Below are 19,501 nucleotides of genomic sequence, written 5' to 3' on the forward strand. Positions count from 1 at the left end.
ATGAAGGGGTGGACACGAGTGGGTGAGCGAGGATGTAGACATGAGATTGTGGACGCGAGGGGTTAACAAGGTGAATGAGGTGTGGACACGAGGGTGTGGACACGAGTGAATGAGGGGGGTAGCGAGGAGGTGAACAAGGAGGTGTGCCAGGGTGTGAGCGAGGAGGTCGACACGAGGGGTGAACGAAGGGGTGGACACGAGGGGTGAACGAAGTGGTGGACACGAGGGGTGAACGAAGTGGTGAACACGAGGGGTGAACGAAGTGGTGGACACGAGGGGTGAACGAAGTGGTGAACACGAGGAGTGAACAAACCGAATACAAGCTCAAACACAGCAACAAGAAGAAGGGAAATCCGGGGATGAAACAGAAAATGGAACAAAAAACAAAGGGGTGGGCTGGAGGAGGGTTAATGGGGGTAGGAAAGATCATGAGTTTTATCGGTAATGACCTGAAATAGTGGGGGTGAAGCCCCTTGTGTTTCCTCCCCACCTCTTTTCCTGTTCATTCCTTCCAGCCACACTCTCAGTTCATAGCCTCCATTACCCTGCTCTTCCATGAGCCTCGATCTTTTAAAGGAAAAATTAAATAGTTTTAATTCTTGTATTTCAAAGATATTCTCATAAATTGAGAATGATTTTATCACCATTTTCTATTTGAATTTCCTTCCCGACCCCAAAAAACTCCAAACACTCCAACTACACATTCCTTCCATGTTGTGTTTCCTCTTGCTCTTTTCCAACACACCAATACAGACGAAAACAACAAGGAAGGCTTTCATCCAAAAGCAAATGTCATCAAGAAAGGTCAAACTTGAATGAAGGAGTTTCAATCGCACTTTATTTCTTTATGAGAGAATTTTCAACTAACTAACACTAATACACACCATTAAGACAGAAGGGGGGGATGGTAAGAGGAAGGCATATAGTAGAAAGTGATGCGAGAAGGGACACTCTCAATGGTGGAGCTGGTCTAATTGTGATATCTGGGTCAGAAAAGGCTTCATTTTGAGAAACACATGTTGATAAAAGGTAAGGCAGGACCTCAAGGGTCTGAGGATGGTGACGGTGCGGCCACGTGCAATGTGAGAGACATGTTGATAAAAGGTAAGGCAGGACCTCAAGGGTCTGAAGATGTTGATGGTGCGGCCACGTGCAATGTGAGAGACACATGTTGATAAAAGGCGAGGCAGGACCTCAAGGGTCTGAAGATGGTGATGGTGCGGCCACATGCAATGTGAGAGACACATGTTGATAAAATGTGAGGCAGGACCTCAGGGTCTGAAATGGTGACGGCGTGGCCACGTGCAATGTGAGAGACACATGTTGATAAAAAAAAGGTGAGGCAGGACCTCAAGGGTCTGAAGATGGTGACGGTGCAGCCACACATAATGTTCCAGCCATTCCCTTTCCCTACTTCTCCCCACTTTCTTCTACCAAAGTTTCAGTCGCCATTGTTTGCTTTATACAAATAATATTACGAAAGGTTCTTTAGGTTATGTTAAGTTTGGTATTGGGGACCACACACAAAATGTGACTCCGTGATAAATGTGAACCTTGTTTTGTTGTTGATAATATTAATCTGACTTTTTGTGCTCGGAAGGTGTAAGGTTTGTACGTCTCCCTCTTCAGTCTAATGACGTTTGACATGTCGAACAGTGGATGAATGAGTTGGTAATGTAATGCAAGACCGTTGTGGCATGAATTGTGCCCAAGGGCAAAACACTGGTAATTTCAAAAGTTATCTTAAGTTACAAATTTATGGTTACAAGTTAAAGAAAGGTAAAGGACAGCTGTTGAGTGAAGCTTCATTGTAACGAGTGTCCTTGAAATGACAGATTGCTCTCATCCAGGAAGATGACACCAACCTGCCGCTCTCCCGTATCCACAAGCACCGGTTGGCTCGAGCTTGCGAGTCTGTAGGAGTGATAATTTTGTTGGAGCATAGTATCAATTTCATCACGTTCTTCTGCAACTTCTTCATTCTCTTTCTCTTTTCCAAATCCCTCCTGGTTCTCCGGCTCAACAAAGGTAGCGGACGCTTCGGGTGCCTCCTCCACATGCGGATGAGCCGAAGACTCCATGGTCGTTCCCAGTGACGGTAAGATGTTTTCCTCTTGTGTCAAACTCATGAAATGGTAGTTGTCAGATTCTATTGGTGTGTCGTTCCCTAACATGATTTCTTCTTGAGTGATGGTGTCCGATGTGCCAAAGGAGCAGGTTGCAGAAATTGGCGTGACACCGGAAAGTTTGTTCTCCTTTGCTTTATATGTACTTGTGAAGTCTTCATGCTCTGCAGATTGTTCTGTGCCAAATTCAGGGAAAACTTGGAAGTCCAAAGCTTTTGATCTGACCAGTTCTGTATTAGATTCCAATTCTGTCAATTCCTTTTCGTTATCATCATCATGTAATGAAGTCTCTGCTCTTCCAGATTCAGTGTCAGCTTCTAATGTTGAGTCATCATCTGTAAACCTCTCAGACTTATTTTGATTGAAATCGGCATAGATTTGAGTTTCCACATTGGGAAGAATCATGTGTGAAGGACGCAGACATTCTTCATCTTTCAACTCAACCATTCCTTGACACTTCCTTTTTGAGTCTGCAGGAATTTCTTCATCCAGTGGACATCGTTGCTCTCGTCCAGCAGCAAGCGTAGATTGGGTAGTCTCAGATTCTGACAAAAGATGCTCATCGAGTTCATCAAATGGCAAATGTTGTTCTTTGTCAACAGATGGAGGTATATTGTCAGGTGATTCACTCCTCAGTGTTTGTTCTTCTCCTTCTTCTTCATCTTCTTCTTTTGTTTGTTCTTGTCCTTCTCCTGTTTGTTCAAAAACGAACTCTCCACTGATTGTAGCATTTGGACTTTGTTTGCCGTCTTCGACATTAACCTGCATCAAACTTTTGGAATCTTCATCTTCGCAATGAAATAATTGTTTTTCCTTTTTCATTTCACGCCAAGTTTGAACTGAATCGCTTTCGAATAAGCCCGGACTTTGAATAACTGCAGATCCTGTAACTTTGTCCTGTTTCAATCCAAATGATATTGTTGCCTCGTCCAATGGGACTGCACCAATTGTAGATATGTCTCGTAATATCTCTTTCAATTTAAGAGCAGGATCATCCTGTTTCTCGACTTTTTGGGCCATATCGGAAATTTCTTGTGCATCGGGATATTTTTCAGTCCCCTCGTCAACGATAAATATGCTTTGAGAATCCACAATTTTTGAAGGTGTTTGCTCCAACACAATTTCAGCAAATGGATGTGTCCCATTTTCCTGCTGCAATTTGAATAAATTGCTCATATTGTGTATATCTTCCTCCAAGGTCGTGTCTGAGACTTCCTCAATAACTAAAGAAGTTTCTTCTTCTGGTGAAAGTTTTGTTGTTATCAGTTTGACCTCCACCGTTTCTGAAATCTCTTCGACATTTTTGGAGGTTGTTGGACGATTCTCATCATCGGACAACGTAACCTCACAAAGTTTTACTTCTGAACAAGACTGCTCATCATCCTGACTTTCAGCTAAAACTTTATCAAGTCCATCTCCAGAGGATTCCAGCTCTTCAGGTATTTCCACATTATCTATATTTTGCTCATCTTCAACAAAAAGAAGAGTCTGCTCATAGTCGTTTAGTGGTTGCACAGAAACTGTTACATATTCTGAGCTTTGATATTGTTTATCAAAACACTCCTTTTCATAATCAATGGAAACTTCTTTTGATATATTTGTTGTATCCATCGTCTCAAGAATTTGATATGCTTTCTCGCTTGGAAATTTCTGAACATCTTCTTTAGAACCTTTTAAACTTTGCTCTTCTTCTTCCTCTTCTGATAATTCTTCCTTCTCCTGAAGGCCAAGTGATGATGCAGACTTTTCAATGCCTGTTGTACTCGATTCTGAGATCACTTCTACAACAGGGAAACTGCGTGTATCTTGCGACAGCCACGTCAACTGCACTTGATCAATGTAAACATGTCCGCCTTCTTCGGAATCACTCTTCACTATTGGAAAAATTGGGGGGCTTTTACATTCAGGTCTTTCATGCAATTTAATCACCTCATGAGTAACATCCTTGCTGCTTTCAGTCAAAATAAATGGTTCAAGGGAAGGTTGCAATGACGAGGAATCCATTTCACTTGCAACTTGCTGGTCGTCTCCACCTTCTTCAAATAACTCTTGCACTGTCTCGTTTTCATTTCCCCAGACATTTTGCAAGGAAGCTTCATCATCAGCACCTCCTGATAATTTGACTTTCGATGACAAAATTTGGAAATCATCCATCATATCAACATATTGATCTTCGAACTTTTTATTGTGATTTTTATCATGAACGTCACACTCACTGACGTCTTCAGTGAGATCCTTCTTGTTGCTCAATTTTGAATAGTATTCTTGAAGCTGTACGTTTTCCTTCCCTTGCTCTCCAAAAGATTCCCCGTCTTTAACTACCAGCACGTAATCTCGATCTTCACATCCGGGGTGTTCATCTGCGTCAGAAAACTCTTCTATCTTTGAGTCTTTGGATTCAAGCGCATAATCATCAGTGTTCAAATTAATGAAATGTTGCTCTTCTTCTCCCTCATTTCTCAATTCCTTATTTTTTGAAAAAGCTATTGGTTCTTCTTCGAATTTATCACCTTCAGGCTTGTAGGACATTTGTTCTTTTTCCTGTTCGGTTTTTACAAGACCGTTTTCTGTGACAGTAAATTCATCTTTACCTTCACTCTCTGGAATGTGTATTTCATCCACAACACATTCCTTTGTTAAAACGTCTTCATGACTGTCTTGGTGGAATGTTGTTCCTTCATTTTGCAAACTTTCAGAAGTGGTAGACTTGCTGATAGCATCGATAGATGTCGATAAAACACACATATCGGACACCGTTGCATCTACAAAACCGCTATCTGTCACTCCTTTCCCAGTGAAGGAATCTATGTCCGCTCTGGAAAATTGCTGCATATCTTCATGCATATGCGACTCCTCTTGTGCACCCTCCAATTCTTGTTTGTCCTTGCATTCATCAATCTGCTTCAATGACACATTGTCTGGAGTGGACGACACAGATACAGTGTCCATTTCATCAGGTGATATTGTATCGCTCTTTTCAGTCCAGGCTTCCACCAAACTTCCTGAAACTTTCAGTTCACATTCATTGCTCAGAGTACTTACTTCCTCATGTGGAAACACCGATTCCTCATACAAACATGACACTTGCTCTGATTTGTGACCCTGTTGATCAACAGGCTGATCGATATCCCCTTGCTGCAAATTTGATTTCATGTTTGCATTGTCTGATCGATGAGCAAGAGGTGTATGGTTCTTTTTTCCTCTTCTCCTCAATCGCTTTTTACGCTCCTTTGTTTCTTTTCCCACAACATTCTGTGCAGCAACATTTTCTGGCACATCTGCTTCAACCTCCATGTATCTACTTTCCACTTCATTTTCCTTTTTCAAGCCAGGAACACAGATTTCAGTGCCCGTAGTTTCAGGAACAGATTCACTTGCAGTAATTTGATATTTAGGAAGGCTTCTTTCAAGATCGGATGTCGAGATATCTGGCAGAGTCTCTTTGCAGTGATCAGGTGCTTCCTCCGTAAAATCGACAGGAACCTCTGGAACGTTATCAGTTAACAGCCTCATTGGAAGCTGATGTTTGAATAAGTGTTTGTGCCCAAATACCTTGATCTCTTCTCCAATTTCATTATTTGCATCACTCGTCACATCTGGCTCATTTTGTGATGCATGGCTTTCATGGATTACCATTTGGTCGGGTTCTTCCTTCTGAGACAAGTTGTCTTCCTCAGAATGAACCATTTCTTGATAATCACCAAACTTTAAAGAGGAGCTAGTTGTTGGAGCGTCAGCACGAACACACTCCTCTTCTTCTTCTATGTAATAACTTTCGTCACCAGCTCGAGTTAGTGTCAAGTTGTCCTTTTCTTCTTCACATTTAAAAATCACTTCTTCCTGGTCGGTGACATTACATTCCAGCATTTCTGATAGAATCATTTCTGAACTCTCCCTTAAACCAGCTTCCTTTGTAAAGGGAGTCTGCCCAGACAATGTTGAAAAAGGTTCTTCCAACTTCAACTCTTTTATTGATATTTCTTGTACTTCGTGGGGTAATTCCAAAAGTTTATCCTCAAGGATATGTTCAGCTTCTGATGTACTCTCCAGCATTTGCAACACACTCTCATGAGAGCTTTGTGGTTCCTCTTCAGATGATTCATTTATGTGCAGTTCATGTATTTCTTCTGTGGTGCCATAGGTCTTCCCATGATCATCTTCCTTGGAATGTGGTGACATGGAACTCAGTGTTTCCACTGAGATGGTGAAGTCCTCAACCTCTGAATCCTGCATTTTCAAAGTCTCTGTCACTTCAGTAACAGACTCCGTTATGTTTTCCCTGCTCTGGCTTACGTGTTGGTGCTCACAAACATCATCGCACATTCCTGAATAAGCCTCCTCTTTGTGAGCAATGTCCAGGAACTCTTGTTGCAGCTGTAATGACTCTTCTTCACTCTCTGGTTTCATTTCTAAGTGAAGTTGGAAACTTGAGTCTTTATCTTCAGAAGAAAACGATATTCTTTCCGGATAAATATATTGCTTGTCTAACCCCTCAATGATGTTTATGTCATCTTCCTGTGATTCCTGTGATTCGATGGTGGAAATTGCACAAATTTTGTTTGTAGAAGGCAATTCCAAATCAAACTCATCATTCCTATCCTGGTAATCTTTCTCGGGGTTTTCTGGCAAATCTAAAGAGATGTCCACGTCCTCCTCCTCCATTAACCGCACATCTGTTGAATGGGTTGTTGTTGCTTCCAACCTTTCACATGTATTTTGTTCTTCTTCCACATTTTCAGGATAAGTGAATACCTTATCTCCATCACTAATCATTACAGATTGATCCTCTAAGTTCAATTTTGAGGATGGACTAGGAACAGGCTCCTCGATTTCTGCACATGAATCAAAACCCTGAGGATACTGTTCCTCCAATGGTTCCGTTTCCATCGGTAATGGGAAGTATTGCTCTTTTACATCACTTGCTTCTGAATCAATGGCGGTGTTTTCCTGTGTTTCACTTTCAGTTATTTGCTGCTCAGGAGACAAGGAAGCAACATGCGTATTGGTTTTATCAACTTCGTCACTTATTAATATTTCTTCACATTCTTCAGGACATTCAGCCTCTGAATTCTGCATTTTCAAAGTCTCTGTCACTTCAGTAACAGACTCCGTTATGTTTTCCCTGCTCGGGCTTACGTGTTGGTCCTCACAAACATCATCGCACGTTCCTGAATATGCCTCCTCTTTGTTAGCAATTTCCAGGAACTCTTGTTGCGACTGTAATGACTCTTCTTCACTCTCCGGTTTCATTTCTAAGTGAAGTTGGAAACTTGAGTCTTTATCTTCAGGAGTAAACGTTTTTCTTTCCGGATAAATATATTGCTTGTCTAACCCCTCAATGATGTTTATGTCATCTTCCTGTGATTCCTGTGATTCGATGGTGGAAATTGCACAAATTTTGTTTGTAGAAGGCAATTCCAAATCAAACTCATCATTCCTATCCTGGTAATCTTTCTCGGGGTTTTCTGGCAAATCTAAAGAGATGTCCACCTCCTCCTCCTCCTCCATTAACCGCACATCTGTTGAATGGGTTGTTGTTGCTTCCAACCTTTCACATGTATTTTGTTCTGCTTCCACATTTTCAGGATAAGTGAATACATTATCTCCATCAGTAATGATTACAGATTGATCCTCTAAGTTCAATTTTGAGGATGGACTTGGAACAGGCTCCTCGGTTTCTGCACATGAATCAAAAGGCTGAGGATACTGTTCCTCCAATGGTTCCATTTCCATCGGTAATGGGAAGTATTGCTCTTTTACATCAGTTGCTTCTGAATCAATGGCGGTGTTTTCCTGTGTTTCACTTTCAGTTCCTTGCTGCTCAGGAGACAACGAAGCAACGTGCGTATCGGTTTTATCAACTTCATCACTTATTAATGTCTCTTCACATTCTTCAGGACATTGAGCCTCTGAATCCTGCATTTTCAAAGTCTCTGTCACTTCAGTAACAGACTCCGTTATGTTTTCCCTGCTCGGGCTTACGTGTTGGTCCTCACAAACATCATCGCACGTTCCTGAATAAGCCTCCTCTTTGTAAGCAATTTCTAGGAACTCTTCTTGCGGCTGTAATGACTCTTCTTCACTCTCTGGTTTCATTTCTAAGTGAAGTTGGAAACTTGAGTCTTTATCTTCAGGAGTAAACGATATTCTTTCCGGATAAATATATTGCTTGTCTAACCCCTCAATGATGTTTATGTCATCTTCCTGTGATACCTGTGATTGGATGGTGGAAATTGCACAAATTTTGTTTGTAGAAGGCAATTCCAAATCAAACTCATCATTCCTATCCTGGTAATCTTTCTCGGGGTTTTCTGGCAAATCTAAAGAGATGTCCACCTCCTCCTCCTCCTCCATTAACCGCACATCTGTTGAATGGGTTGTTGTTGCTTCCAACCTTTCACATGTATTTTGTTCTTCTTCCACATTTTCAGGATAAGTGAATACATTATCTCCATCACTAATGATTACAGATTGATCCTCTAAGTTCAATTTTGAGGATGGACTTGGAACAGGCTCCTCGATTTCTGCACATGAATCAAAAGGCTGAGGGTACTGTTCCTCCAATGGTTCCGTTTCCATCGGTAATGGGAAGTATTGCTCTTTTACATCAGTTGCTTCTGAATCAATGGCGGTGTTTTCCTGTGTTTCACTTTCAGTTCCTTGCTGCTCAGGAGACAACGAAGCAACGTGCGTGTCGGTTTTATCAACTTCATCACTTATTAATGTCTCTTCACATTCTTCAGGACATTCAGCCTCTGAATCCTGCATTTTCAAAGTCTCTGTCACTTCAGTAACAGACTCCGTTATGTTTTCCCTGCTCTGGCTTACGTGTTGGTCCTCACAAACATCATCGCACGTTCCTGAATAAGCCTCCTCTTTGTAAGCAATTTCCAGGAACTCTTGTTGTGGATGTAATGACTCTTCTTCACTCTCTGGTTTCATTTCTAAGTGAAGTTGGAAACTTGAGTCTTTATCTTCAGGAGTAAAGGATATTCTTTCCGGATAAATATATTGCTTGTCTAACCCCTCAATGATGTTTATGTCATCTTCCTGTGATTCCTGTGATTCGATGGTGGAAATTGCACAAATTTTGTTTGTAGAAGGCAATTCCAAATCAAACTCATCATTCCTATCCTGGTAATCTTTCTCGGGGTTTTCTGGCAAATCTAAAGAGATGTCCACCTCCTCCTCCTCCTCCATTAACCGCACATCTGTTGAATGGGTTGTTGTTGCTTCCAACCTTTCACATGTATTTTGTTCTGCTTCCACATTTTCAGGATAAGTGAATACATTATCTCCATCAGTAATGCTTACAGATTGATCCTCTAAGTTCAATTTTGAGGATGGACTTGGAACAGGCTCCTCGATTTCTGCACATGAATCAAAAGGCTGAGGGTACTGTTCCTCCAATGGTTCCGTTTCCATCGGTAATGGGAAGTATTGCTCTTTTACATCACTTGCTTCTGAATCAATGGCGGTGTTTTCCTGTGTTTCACTTTCAGTTCCTTGCTGCTCAGGAGACAACGAAGCAACATGCGTATCGGTTTTATCAACTTCATCACTTATTAATGTCTCTTCACATTCTTCAGGACATTGAGCCTCTGAATCCTGCATTTTCAAAGTCTCTGTCACTTCAGTAACAGACTCCGTTATGTTTTCCCTGCTCGGGCTTACGTGTTGGTCCTCACAAACATCATCGCACGTTCCTGAATAAGCCTCCTCTTTGTAAGCAATTTCTAGGAACTCTTCTTGCGGCTGTAATGACTCTTCTTCACTCTCTGGTTTCATTTCTAAGTGAAGTTGGAAACTTGAGTCTTTATCTTCAGGAGTAAACGATATTCTTTCCGGGTAAATATATTGCTTGTCTAACCCCTCAATGATGTTTATGTCATCTTCCTGTGATACCTGTGATTGGATGGTGGAAATTGCACAAATTTTGTTTGTAGAAGGCAATTCCAAATCAAACTCATCATTCCTATCCTGGTAATCTTTCTCGGGGTTTTCTGGCAAATCTAAAGAGATGTCCACCTCCTCCTCCTCCTCCATTAACCGCACATCTGTTGAATGGGTTGTTGTTGCTTCCAACCTTTCACATGTATTTTGTTCTTCTTCCACATTTTCAGGATAAATGAATACATTATCTCCATCACTAATGATTACAGATTGATCCTCTAAGTTCAATTTTGAGGATGGACTTGGAACAGGCTCCTCGATTTCTGCACATGAATCAAAAGGCTGAGGGTACTGTTCCTCCAATGGTTCCGTTTCCATCGGTAATGGGAAGTATTGCTCTTTTACATCAGTTGCTTCTGAATCAATGGCGGTGTTTTCCTGTGTTTCACTTTCAGTTCCTTGCTGCTCAGGAGACAACGAAGCAACGTGCGTGTCGGTTTTATCAACTTCATCACTTATTAATGTCTCTTCACATTCTTCAGGACATTCAGCCTCTGAATCCTGTATTTTCAAAGTCTCTGTCACTTCAGTAACAGACTCCGTTATGTTTTCCCTGCTCTGGCTTACGTGTTGGTCCTCACAAACATCATCGCACGTTCCTGAATAAGCCTCCTCTTTGTAAGCAATTTCCAGGAACTCTTGTTGTGGATGTAATGACTCTTCTTCACTCTCTGGTTTCATTTCTAAGTGAAGTTGGAAACTTGAGTCTTTATCTTCAGGAGTAAAGGATATTCTTTCCGGATAAATATATTGCTTGTCTAACCCCTCAATGATGTTTATGTCATCTTCCTGTGATTCCTGTGATTCGATGGTGGAAATTGCACAAATTTTGTTTGTAGAAGGCAATTCCAAATCAAACTCATCATTCCTATCCTGGTAATCTTTCTCGGGGTTTTCTGGCAAATCTAAAGTGATGTCCACCTCCTCCTCCTCCTCCATTAACCGCACATCTGTTGAATGGGTTGTTGTTGCTTCCAACCTTTCACATGTATTTTGTTCTGCTTCCACATTTTCAGGATAAGTGAATACATTATCTCCATCAGTAATGCTTACAGATTGATCCTCTAAGTTCAATTTTGAGGATGGACTTGGAACAGGCTCCTCGATTTCTGCACATGAATCAAAAGGCTGAGGGTACTGTTCCTCCAATGGTTCCGTTTCCATCAGTAATGGGAAGTGTTGCTCTTTTACATCAGTTGCTTCTGAATCAATGGTGGTGTTTTCCTGTGTTTCACTTTCAGTTCCTTGCTGCTCAGGAGACAACGAAGCAACGTGCGTATCGGTTTTATCAACTTCATCACTTATTAATGTCTCTTCACATTCTTCAGGACATTCAGCCTCTGAATCCTGCATTTTCAAAGTCTCTGTCACTTCAGTAACAGACTCCGTTATGTTTTCCCTGCTCGGGCTTACGTGTTGGTCCTCACAAACATCATCGCACGTTCCTGAATAAGCCTTCTCTTTGTTAGCAATTTCCAGGAACTCTTGTTGCGGCTGTAACGACTCTTCTTCACTCTCTGGTTTCATTTCCAAGTGAAGTTGGAAACTTGCATCTTTATCTTCAGGAGAAAACGATATTCTTTCCGGATAAATATATTGCTTGTCTAACCCCTCAATGATGTTTATGTCATCTTCCTGTGATTCCTGTGATTCGATGGTGGAAATTGCACAAATTTTGTTTGGAGAAGGCAATTCCAAATCAAACTTATCATTCCTATCCTGGTAATCTTTCTCGGGGTTTTCTGGCAAATCTAAAGAGATGCCCTCCTCTTCCTTCTCCATTAATTGCACGTCTGTTGAATGAGTTGTTGTTGTTGTTGCCTCCCACCTTTCGCATGTATTTTGTTCTTCTATATATTCCGGATAAGTGAATACATTATCTCCATCACTAATGCCCGCAGGTTGCTCATCTAAATTCCATTTGGAGGATGGACTTGGAACAGGCTCCTTGGTTTCTGCACAGGAATCAAAAGGCTGAGGATACTGTTCCTCCAATGGTTCAGTTTCCATAGGTATTGGAAAGTATTGCTCTTTTACATCAGTTGCTTCTGAATCAATGGCGGTGTTTTCCTGTGTTTCTCTTTCAGTTCCTTGCTGCTCAGGAGGCAACGAAGCAACGAGCGTATCGGTTTTATCAACTTCATCACTGATTTGATTTGGGAATGAGGTTTCTTCACATTCTTCAGGGCATTCAGCTACTGAATCTGTACCATGTGCGCAAATGTCTTCATCTTTTTGTTTGTCACTGATTGCTAAGCTACACGACTCCATGCCATTTTCAGCAGCTGATGTGGTTTCAAAGGCATCTTCTTTTAAAAGCTCCGAATAAGTTATTGCGGATAAGTCACCACTTTCAACCACCTCTTTTTCTTCAATTGTCCCAATCCTGTTTGGATCCTCAATATATTTTGGGGCAGAATCCATTTCATAAGCTGCAGGGACTATGTCATGTACTTTGCTTTCTGTTATTTCGGTCTTAGAACAAACCTTAGATGATTGTTCACTCAGCTCTTTGATTTTATAGATGGACACATCACTCTTTTGTTCCTTTTGGGTTCCCTGAATGTTTGTTCCTTCCATACTGTGTTGAATCTTAACAGGAGATGATCTCGAAGCGCTTTCACCACTCAACTTCTTGCTTCTGCTCAACCCAAAAGCCATTTCTTGCGAATGGTTTAAAGCTAACTTGGTTGGTGTCTTAACTCTTTGGTTGCAAATCCAGTCGTGTCTTCTCCTGTTAGCCTTGGCCACTTCTGCATGCGCTTTCAAGCTTGGTCCAACATCAGTCCTCTGATAGTACTTGTGAGGGCCGTGCATCCAGGACTTTTTTTGTTGCTGCCACAACCCTGAGGAACCAGCAGAAAGGATTAGGGTGCGCTTTTAAGTGAGACCGTTTTGAATATACTGTATATACTGTATTTATATATATATATGGTAAAAGATTGGGACGGTTGGGATTATAGATTTTTAAAGAAAGAGAGGCGCTTCCAATCAGAAAGTACTGCCAAAATCAAGACTCTCTATTCTAACTAACTATTCCAACTATTCTAACTGCCAAAATCAAGACTCTCTGCTCACCTTCACTCCTTCATTCCTCTTTTCTCCCACCTCTGGAACAAACTCCCTCACTCTCTTCAATCCCACTCATCCCTCCACGTCTTTAAAACAGCTGTTCACCAGGATCTCTTGTCTTCCCCCATCCAAAACCTTGATCTTTTATACCCCCGTTAATTCACCCCAGATCCACTTTTTTGAAATTCCGACTTCTTTCCTGGAAGTCCTAGCAGTGTCCATATATTTTATACCTCTCCCACCCACCCCCTTCCCCTGCCTTCTCCCCCCAAGCCCTCTCCCTCCCACAGATCTCCCAAATGTCCCTGTTCTCTACCATTGTTGTGCTTGTGTGCTTCCCTCTCTCCCCATCTTGTCTCCCGCTCCCTTTATTATATGTTTTATGTGTCAGTTTGTCTTTTTGTGATTAATGTTAGCTTTTACAGGAGCCTCGATCTTGTATACAAAAAAAGAAGAAGTAAAACGAGATGTACTCCACAAATTTGAGCAAATAAGCAAGAGCAGACCCGGTCTCAGGTGAGGTTTCACCCCCTTCAGAGCAGGCTTCCTCGGGCCAATATACCTTGTTGTAAAGCAGGTGAAACGTCACCTGAGACCGGGTTTTCCCTTGCTTATTTGCTCAAATTTGTGGAGTACATCTAGTTTTACTTTCTGATTGGAAGCGCCTTCCATTCTTTAAAAAAAAAAAAAATTCAGAAAGCGTTGTTGTGGAAAAGAATATATTACCTTTCTGTTGGATTCGTAATTGCCGTTCCTTTTCATCGAGCAATGGATCACCACATTCCATTTGCAGCATACTCCTGTCGAAAATGTCGATATTGTTACACTTCCATTTTACCTGTTGCAGATATTTGTCTTCCCCTAAAAATTCCACAATCCCACTGGCGCTATTATCCTGCGGTTAAGGCTTTTTTGGAGGCGGGGAAGAAGTTTGGGAGGAATCATTTAAAATCCTTGCACTTTGACTCATTATCTGTAGGACATCGAGTGTTTGAAACGAGGTGAATTGTCACACCTGTAAGCAGCAATTTCCAAGCGGAGTTGCATCTCTGCATCTGCTAATTCCCGAGACTCCCGAGACTGTTTCAGAACAACCATCTGGAACTCACTGCTCTCTTGATCAAGGTCTTCTGCTCTTTCCTACAATAGTGCAAAAACACCTGTCAGGTTGATAAAGGTTTATGAGGGGTTAAACAGGTTAACAAGCCAACACAGACGTTTTTATCAGGATACATTTTGCCCTTCATTACTCAAAACTAAATATAATGCATCCTTAAGCTCACATCTGTTCAACAAGATATTTATCTTCTAAGAAATGTATCAAGCACAAGGATTCGTACTCTCCATAACTTGATACTTGACAACTGTTGAGAGAAAAAATATGAAGGCAGGTTTACTCGAAAAAAGACAATTGCAGTTATAGTTAAAAGGGTATAGTTATAGTGCCGTGCATATATATATATATATATATATATATATATTGTTTTTTTGTTTGTTTGTTTTTTTCCCCAAGTTTTTGTGTTTTTTTGTATGTTATTCTTTCACGGCTGAACCAAAGCACCAAGAGGCCCAAACATTTGGGTTGTAGGTACTTCTGAATCTGAGCAAGGTTTTAAGCTATCACAAGATGGCCTTGCCATCCATTTTGAGGCCACCAAGTAAAGTGTATGTTGGGATGTGGGGTCAGGCAGAGCTGCCAACGGTCCACAGGCAAAGGATAATCACCAGGCCATATGAGGCCAATAACACCACAGCTTTTCAATGTCCAACACACCCCAAAACCACCGCCGGGGAAAGCTCACCGAGCCGGCAGCATCGGGTGTGCCACCTCCTCTCCCCCTGGGTGGCCAATGCTAGTATCATATATCAGGAGGTTCATAAAAGATAAGAGTCGGAGGAAATAGAACGGGTGGGGGGAATGGGGGTAGTTAAATCCTGCCATTGTGTATGTAATATGTAGATGCCCCATAATAGTCCATACTTGTGTCATTCAAACTGAGAATGGCTTTGCTGGAATCTGTAACGTGTACTATTGTTATCCCCATGACAATCTGGAGTGTAATACGGGCACCCACAAGTACATCGTGAACTTTTTCCATTGCCGAAAGTTTATCCTGAACAGGTCAGTTGCATGGTGCTGCCGGAATCTGGCCACGGCATGGCACACAATGCCCTATGTTTTCCAAAAATAACATGTAATCAGTAACGCTCAGAAGGAATGTCAGAATATGGGACACCTGCTAAAATGGCTTCTCTGAAGGATGATGACGAGGAAACAAAGCACCGGCCCAATTTAAACCAAACATCTTGGTTCTTTTTGGAGTGTTTTTGTTATACAAGCTATTTATACCTACACGTTATCACTGCAGGAAAAATGCTTTGGGGAAGTGGGACATTATTAGTATTAATATTGTTGTAATAACATTAATAATATGCGATTATCATTAATTTTGTTGTTGAAAGCGTCTTTGGAAAAACGCCATGATAAATCTTCTTCTTTGGAAAAGCGCCACGATAAAGCTAATTTAACATTGATATACACCTCAACATGCAATGCCATTGAAGGCAATGGCGGGGAAAAGCCGCTCGGGGGAGAAAACCCCTTTGGGGAGGGGCGGGGGGCAAACGAATATGCTACAACCTTCATTGTGTAACCCTTGGTCATCCTGTCAAGTTTGGTTGATATTGGATAAGTAACGACAGAATGTATTGGCGTCAAAAATTCATCTGACAGACAGACACGAAATGGGGTATTTTAGTATGATTGTGGTTGCACGGAATTTGTGCACCTTTGCTATTATCATATAATCATTAAAAGCAATTGCTGATGAAAAGAAAGCAGAAAATGGCAAACGTTATGTGTTGCAAACGCACTTGAAGGGAAACCAAGTGGGAATGAAATCTTTCTTCCATTTCCATTGCCGTATGTTCAAGGTGAGCCCTTTGTTCTGATACCTCCGCTGCTTTCAGCTGCAATCTCTGGAGCGTTTGCGCAAGTCCAGCTACTTCCTGGTCCATCTCCTGCTTTTGGACTTGCTCATGATTCACCTCCTCTGTGTAAGACACGAGTTCACCTTCCAGACGCTCGGCCACCTCGAGTGCAGCTTTGGCTGCCGCGTTCTCCAGGGCAAAAAGTTCTTCTTCCGTTGGGAAAACATTAACTGGTTTTCCGAAAACTTGGGGTGGAATGGGGAGGAAAGGGGAAGAGAGGAGTTAGATACATAGACAATGGTGAAGAGCCTTTCTGGAACTGATTGACATTATTTCAAAGGACATTAGATTCCACATTCATCGTTTAATCCTCTATCAGGAATGTCAGATTTTTTGCCGATCATATCGAAGAAATCATTATAACGTACTAGCGTGACTCGGCGCGCTCCGCGCCCACCACACGTCGTTTCAGAGGGTTAGGCATCTTTGACTATTTCGGTGTCTTTTGCGTCTTTTGGGACTTCATGGTGTTTTGGGGTCTTCAGGGTGTTTTGGGTCTTTGGGGTATTTTGGATCTTCGGGGTCTTTTGGGTTTTCAGAGTGTTTTGGGTCTTTGTAGTCTTCAGGGTGTTTTGGATCTTTAAGGGTATTTTGGGTATTCAGAGGTCTTGGTGGTCTTAAGGGTCTTGGTGGATTTAAAGGGTCGTCAAAGGTCTGAGGGGTCTCAGCAATCTAAACGTAATTAAGAGAATTAATTATGAGGGTGTTAATTTTATTTGAAGAAGAAGAACACGTTTTGGTTGCATATAAACATAACGACATAACCATATACGTTTGCTCTATTATAATAAGATGGTGATCCAGATACCACCCCAAACATTATGAATCAAACTACAACGGCTTTCGATAAGAAGATCGGCCATCGCGTTCACTACCCTGACCAAATTCAAAAATCCCTGCCCTGGCTATCGCTGCGGAAAGCAATGGTAAAAACCACCCATAGCACCGACTGCCTCGTGACTACTTGGGCCGAGGGAAGAGTGTGGCCATGACTGGGGGCTCAGGCTGAGCCTTCCTCGTCAAACTCGGACAGTATTGCCTCTCCAGTTGTTGTCCAAGAATAGAACATTCAAACAGGGGCCGATATAATCTTGCGTCTGCGTGGCCACCTGCCAACAGGCCCCCATGACGGACTATCCAATACTCTCTTTGGCAGTTGAAGGAGGAACGGATGACTAAACCTTCCATATTTTGGGTATGAAATGATCAGGACTTTCAATGGAACTCCATCCCAAAGGTAATACCCATTTGATAATTTGATGGTTGTGAGTTCATTAATTGTCAATTGATTTGAAAGTTTTGATTGACAAACTCTGTTTGTGCTAAGAGTGGAAGAAGCAAACCTTGCAGGGTATAACAAAAAAGAGCATTCAGAGATTGCAGACCCTCGCCAGGATGTGATTTCAGTGGTTTTTAAGGCTTTTGTGTAAACAACAAATATGCCTGCCGAACCACGTGACCGATGACGTCATCATTATTTTTTTTTTCCCCACCAATTTATCCCTAGATGATGCTCAAGAAATTTCATCTTGATCGGATGAAGTTTTGTACTTGTCGAATTATGACGTCATAATGGAAGCACCTATGATATCATCATTAACATATTTTATTCCCCATGGAGAGTTCTTTACAATTAGTGATGTCTCAATTTTATTCTATGGAGCACTTTCAGAGATATAGAGGTGCAAAGTTTTTCGGTTTTTCCAATATGGCGGCCGAACCATGTGACCTATGACGTCATAATTATGTTTTCTCCTACAATTTATCCCTGGATGACGCTCAAGAAATTTCATCTTGATCGGATTAAGTTTTGTACTTGTCGAATTATGATGTCATAATCGAGGTACATATGACATCATCATTAACATATTTTATTCCCCATGGAGAGTTCTTTACAATGGGCCATGTCTCAATTTTTTCTATTAAGTGCTTTAGGAGCTATAGAGGTGAAAAGTTTTTCGGTTTTTCCAAGATGGCGCCAATACCACGTGAACTATGATGTCATAATTATCATAAAAAAATTATTCAGATGGAGTTGCACCTATGGTGGAAATTTCCTGTCAATCGGAATCGGACCGGACCCAATGTCGCAATCGGACCAACGGTTGCTGAGAAAATCATATTTATTCTGTGCGGACAAACAGACAAACAAACAAACAAGATGTCATGTGGAGCACGATACTTGAAAAATCCGTCCCCACTCCCAAGAAAAAAAATTCCATTGATCCAGCAAATTGTCCATTTCATCAAGATTAAAATTGACAATCTTGATCAAAGCTCGGGTCAATAGGAAGAAAAGTGACGATTTTTCAGATGAAAAATGATGATTTTGTAAGGTTGACCTTGAGTTGACCTTTGACCTTTTGACCTCAAAAATAGTTAGTTTCCCTATTTAGTGACTCAATGTGCAAATGCTGTTCAATTTTCAAGTCAATCGGATGAAAATTGAGGATTTAAAAAACTTGGCCTATGTTGACCTCAAAATTAGTTGGTGGTTGAATTCAGTGACCATATATGTAAATCCTCTTAGAATTTCAAGTCAATCAAATAAAAATTGAGGATTTTAGAAATGTGGCCTATGTTGACCTTTTGGCCTATCTTGACCTCAAATATACTTGGTGGTTGAATTCAGTGACCAGATATGCAAGTCCTCTTCAAATTTCAAGTCAATTGGGTGAAAATTGAGGATTTTAGAAATTTGGCCTATGTTGACCTCAAAAATACTCGGTGGTTGAATTCAGTGACCAAATATGCAAGTCCTTTTCAAATTTCAAATCAATCGGATGAAAATTGAGGATTTTAGAAATTTGGCCGATGTTGACCTCAAATATACTTGGTGGTTGAATTCAGTGACCAGATATACAAGTCCTTTTCAAATTTCAAGTCAATTGGATGAAAATTGAGGATTTTAGAAATTTGGCAAAGTTGGTGACTTTTGGCCTATGTTGACCTTTTGACCCCAAAAACAATAGGCTTCTCAATTGGGATGGCCTATACAACTTCGTGAAGTTTCGTGACGATCGGTTTAGAATTGTGACCTGTAGGCCGGTGACAAACAAACAGACAAACAAAAAGACGTCATGCGGAGCACGATACTTGCAAAATCCGCCCCCACCCCCAAGAAAAAAAATTCCATTGATACAGCAAATTGTCCATTTCATCAAGATTAAAATTGACAATCTTGATCAAAGCTCCGGTCAATAGGAAGAAAAGTGACGATTTTTCAGATAAAAAATGATGATTTTGTAAGGTTGACCTTGAGTTGACCTTTGACATTTTGACCTCAAAAATAGTTAGTTTCCCTATTTAGTGACCCAATGTGCAAATGCTGTTCAATTTTCAAGTCAATCGGATGAAAA

At 41.2% G+C, this 19,501-nt stretch overlaps 1 protein-coding gene across 2 annotated transcripts in view; it reads right to left on the reverse strand.

The window, feature by feature from the left end:
* Positions 1-821: 821 nt before the first annotated feature.
* LOC137418956 (uncharacterized) overlaps positions 822-19,501 on the reverse strand; it is a 22,294-nt gene continuing 3,614 nt past the window's right edge. Inside the window, exons 2-5 of one of the 2 annotated variants that reach the window (XM_068105123.2) lie at positions 16,026-16,327; positions 14,167-14,291; positions 13,878-13,951; positions 822-12,925 (exon numbers count right to left, since the gene is read on the reverse strand). In XM_068105123.2, the coding sequence (XP_067961224.2) occupies positions 1,806-12,925; positions 13,878-13,951; positions 14,167-14,291; positions 16,026-16,327 (11,621 nt within the window). In that variant the 3' untranslated portion in view covers positions 822-1,805. The remainder of the gene's footprint in view (positions 12,926-13,877; positions 13,952-14,166; positions 14,292-16,025; positions 16,328-19,501) is intronic. The other variant, XM_068105124.2, reaches the window with a different exon arrangement.

Source organism: Myxine glutinosa, chromosome 10 (genome assembly GCF_964187855.1).
Source record: "Myxine glutinosa chromosome 10, kmMyxGlut1.1, whole genome shotgun sequence".
Classification (NCBI taxonomy): domain Eukaryota; kingdom Metazoa; phylum Chordata; class Myxini; order Myxiniformes; family Myxinidae; genus Myxine; species Myxine glutinosa.